The sequence below is a fragment of the Myotis brandtii genome, unplaced genomic scaffold (genome assembly GCF_000412655.1).
Source record: "Myotis brandtii unplaced genomic scaffold, ASM41265v1 scaffold952, whole genome shotgun sequence".
NCBI classification, from domain to species: Eukaryota; Metazoa; Chordata; class Mammalia; order Chiroptera; family Vespertilionidae; genus Myotis; species Myotis brandtii.
Window position 1 is genome coordinate 621769 of NW_005371930.1, and position 2445 is coordinate 624213.

Here is a 2445-nt window from a genome sequence, read left to right on the forward strand (position 1 = left end):
AGGAGACACACCCCCCCCCCCAACCCCCGATAAAGGCACCTTTTCTCGGCGGAGAAACAGGTGCTCCCGGAGCCGCACACTCACCCGTGATGACGGAGCCCTCGGACCCGGGGCCGCTGCCTAAGTACTGGTAGTCGGTGAAGCTGAAGCTTCCGGAGCTGTCCTCCCCGAGGGACTGGGACATGTCCTGGATGCTGCCCATTTCCTGCAGGAACTCTTCCGAGAGCGGGCTCTCCAGGTCGTCGGCCTCGAGGGGGAAGAGGGAGCAGATCGGGCTCTCGGTGTCCACCATCCTGCCCGGCGGTGCCGGCCGCCCGGCCCGGGCCGACCCGCTGCGAGGAGCTGGAGGAGAGAGAAGCGGCCGGTGAGACTGACCCGAGGGACGCGGCGTCCGCTCACGGAAACGTCACTTGCCAAGGAAGGCACCCTGGACCCAGCTCCACACACTGACGGGCGGACCACCTTGCCTCTGCTCCAGCCTTTTTTTTTTTATGTTTTTATTGATTTTTTTAGAGAGAGAGGAAGGGAGAGGGAGAGGGAGATAGAAACATCAATGATGAGAGAGACTCATGGATCAGCTGCCTCCTGCACGCCCCACACTGGGGACCGAGCCCGCAACCCCGGAGCTGGCCAGCGCCATCAAGCAGCCTGCCTCCAAGCTCAGCAGCATCCAGCGCCAGCTCCTGAGCTCCCTCAACCTGCTGCTGTCTGCCTACTCCGCCCAGGCTCCAGCCCAGAAGGAGTCCCCGGCCCCCTCCTCCTCTCCACCACCAATGGGTAAATACTGGTGCCTGAGACAGGGAACCATTTCTCCTTAATGGGACAAGCCAAAGGGGAAAGGGGCTTTAATTGCATGCATATGTTTTTAAAAGATTTAAGCACCTCTGGGAACCTAGTGTTATAAAAACTGACCTATGTAACAGTGGAGGCTCTGTGCCCCTATTCGTGTCCTTGCTCTGAGGTTAGGATTGACTGCAGGATGTACAGATATAGTACAGGGCACAGAGATGCATGGTGGGGGGGGGGGCGGCGGGGGGAGCTGGGCTGTGTCTCACTTGGGTCCCGGCTTGAGTCTGGACAAGCTAAGAAAATGAAAATCTTTAAACACAAATGTTTAAGGCACCTTTGCCAACCGGGCCGGGAATCAGTCATTCATTAGTCACACCGCCTGCTGAGCTCAAGCCGCGGATCTGAGGCGGCCGAGGCGGCGGCGGACACAAAGTCCCTGCTCTCCCGGAACGCAGACGGCGAGCAAATAAACACATACATGGACGGCAGGTCAGAGGGGCACGGTGACGCAGGAGGGCGGACGGGAAACGGACTCTGGTCCACGCGGGCGCCCGGGGGCGGCCGCCGAGGGGACAGTGAGAGCTGAAGGAAGGCGGGGTGAGCTGTGGAGGGGTCGGGGGACAGTGTCCCAGCAAATCGACAGCCAGTGCCAAGGCCCAGGGGGGAAGCAGCGGGTCGGAGCCTGCTGGACACAGGCAGGCCAGTGGGCTGAGGCTGGGGCCCGGGGACAGCGGGAGGGACAGGCAGGCGATCAGCACAGCATGACAGGCCCTCCGGCACCCTCGGTCAGCCACGTGGGCACGCCCAAGAAATGCTTGTGCAGCAACAGACACGTCAGAGTTTAAAAAAATCTAAGTAGGCGAGTCCCCGACAAAGCCAGACAGGTTCAACTCACAAGCGAAAGGACGCTCTCCCGTGGGCACTGCGAGGGCTGAGCAGTGTCCCCCGATCCGTGCGCTGGGGTCCAGCCCGGCCCCAGGACGTGGCCGGACTTGGAGACAAGGAGGCGGCGGCGAGATTAAAGGTCTTCGGCGTGGACCCCGACTAATCTGACCGGTGTGCTTAGGAGGAGAGGGGATCGGACTCACAGAGACCCTGGGGATGTGGGAGGGCAGCGAGGTCGCCGCCTGCAAGCCACAGAGAGGCCTCCGGAGACACCAGACCGCTGACTCTCAGGTCTCGGACTCCGGGCCACCGGCCGTGAAGAAGGAGCTGCCTGCTGTCCGAGCCGCTGGCCCCGTGGTCATCTGTTATGGTGCCGAGCAGAGGAACACGGGTACAAAGTCGAACAGCGTGTCTCCCGGGCCGGCCGGCCAGCCCTCTGCTCAAACACTGAAGCCACGCCCTGTGCCCTCCAGACCGACGGCCCATCACCTTGGCACCTCTGGCCTGCGCACCTGTCTCCAGCCGGACCTCGCCAGCGCCCCCCGCCCCCTGTGTCCACGACGACCAGTCGCCCTGGCTGGGGACGCCCAGACCTCGCCGGCTCCACCCACCTCTGCGCCCTCGCAGCGTCCAGTGTGGACACTTGTCCAGCCGGGAGCGTCAGAGCACCAGGGGCTGGTCTTTGACTAACGGGACAAGGTGAGGCTCCCGGCCACTGCATCTCGGGAGTTTGGATGCTTCGAGTTCTCATCATTTCATTTTCAATTGCGT

At 62.3% G+C, this 2445-nt stretch overlaps 1 protein-coding gene across 5 annotated transcripts in view; it reads right to left on the reverse strand.

The window, feature by feature from the left end:
- Window positions 1-2445, reverse strand: part of PPARA (peroxisome proliferator-activated receptor alpha) — an 86502-nt gene that overhangs the window by 37013 nt on the left and 47044 nt on the right. For 3 of the 5 annotated variants that reach the window (XM_005886013.2, XM_005886016.2, XM_005886012.2), the window contains one exon: window positions 85-342. In XM_005886013.2, the coding sequence (XP_005886075.1) occupies window positions 85-292 (208 nt within the window). In that variant the 5' untranslated portion in view covers window positions 293-342. Of the gene's footprint in view, window positions 1-84; window positions 343-1684; window positions 2283-2445 lie in introns of those variants that run through there. The other 2 variants (XM_005886014.2, XM_005886017.2) reach the window with 2 other exon arrangements.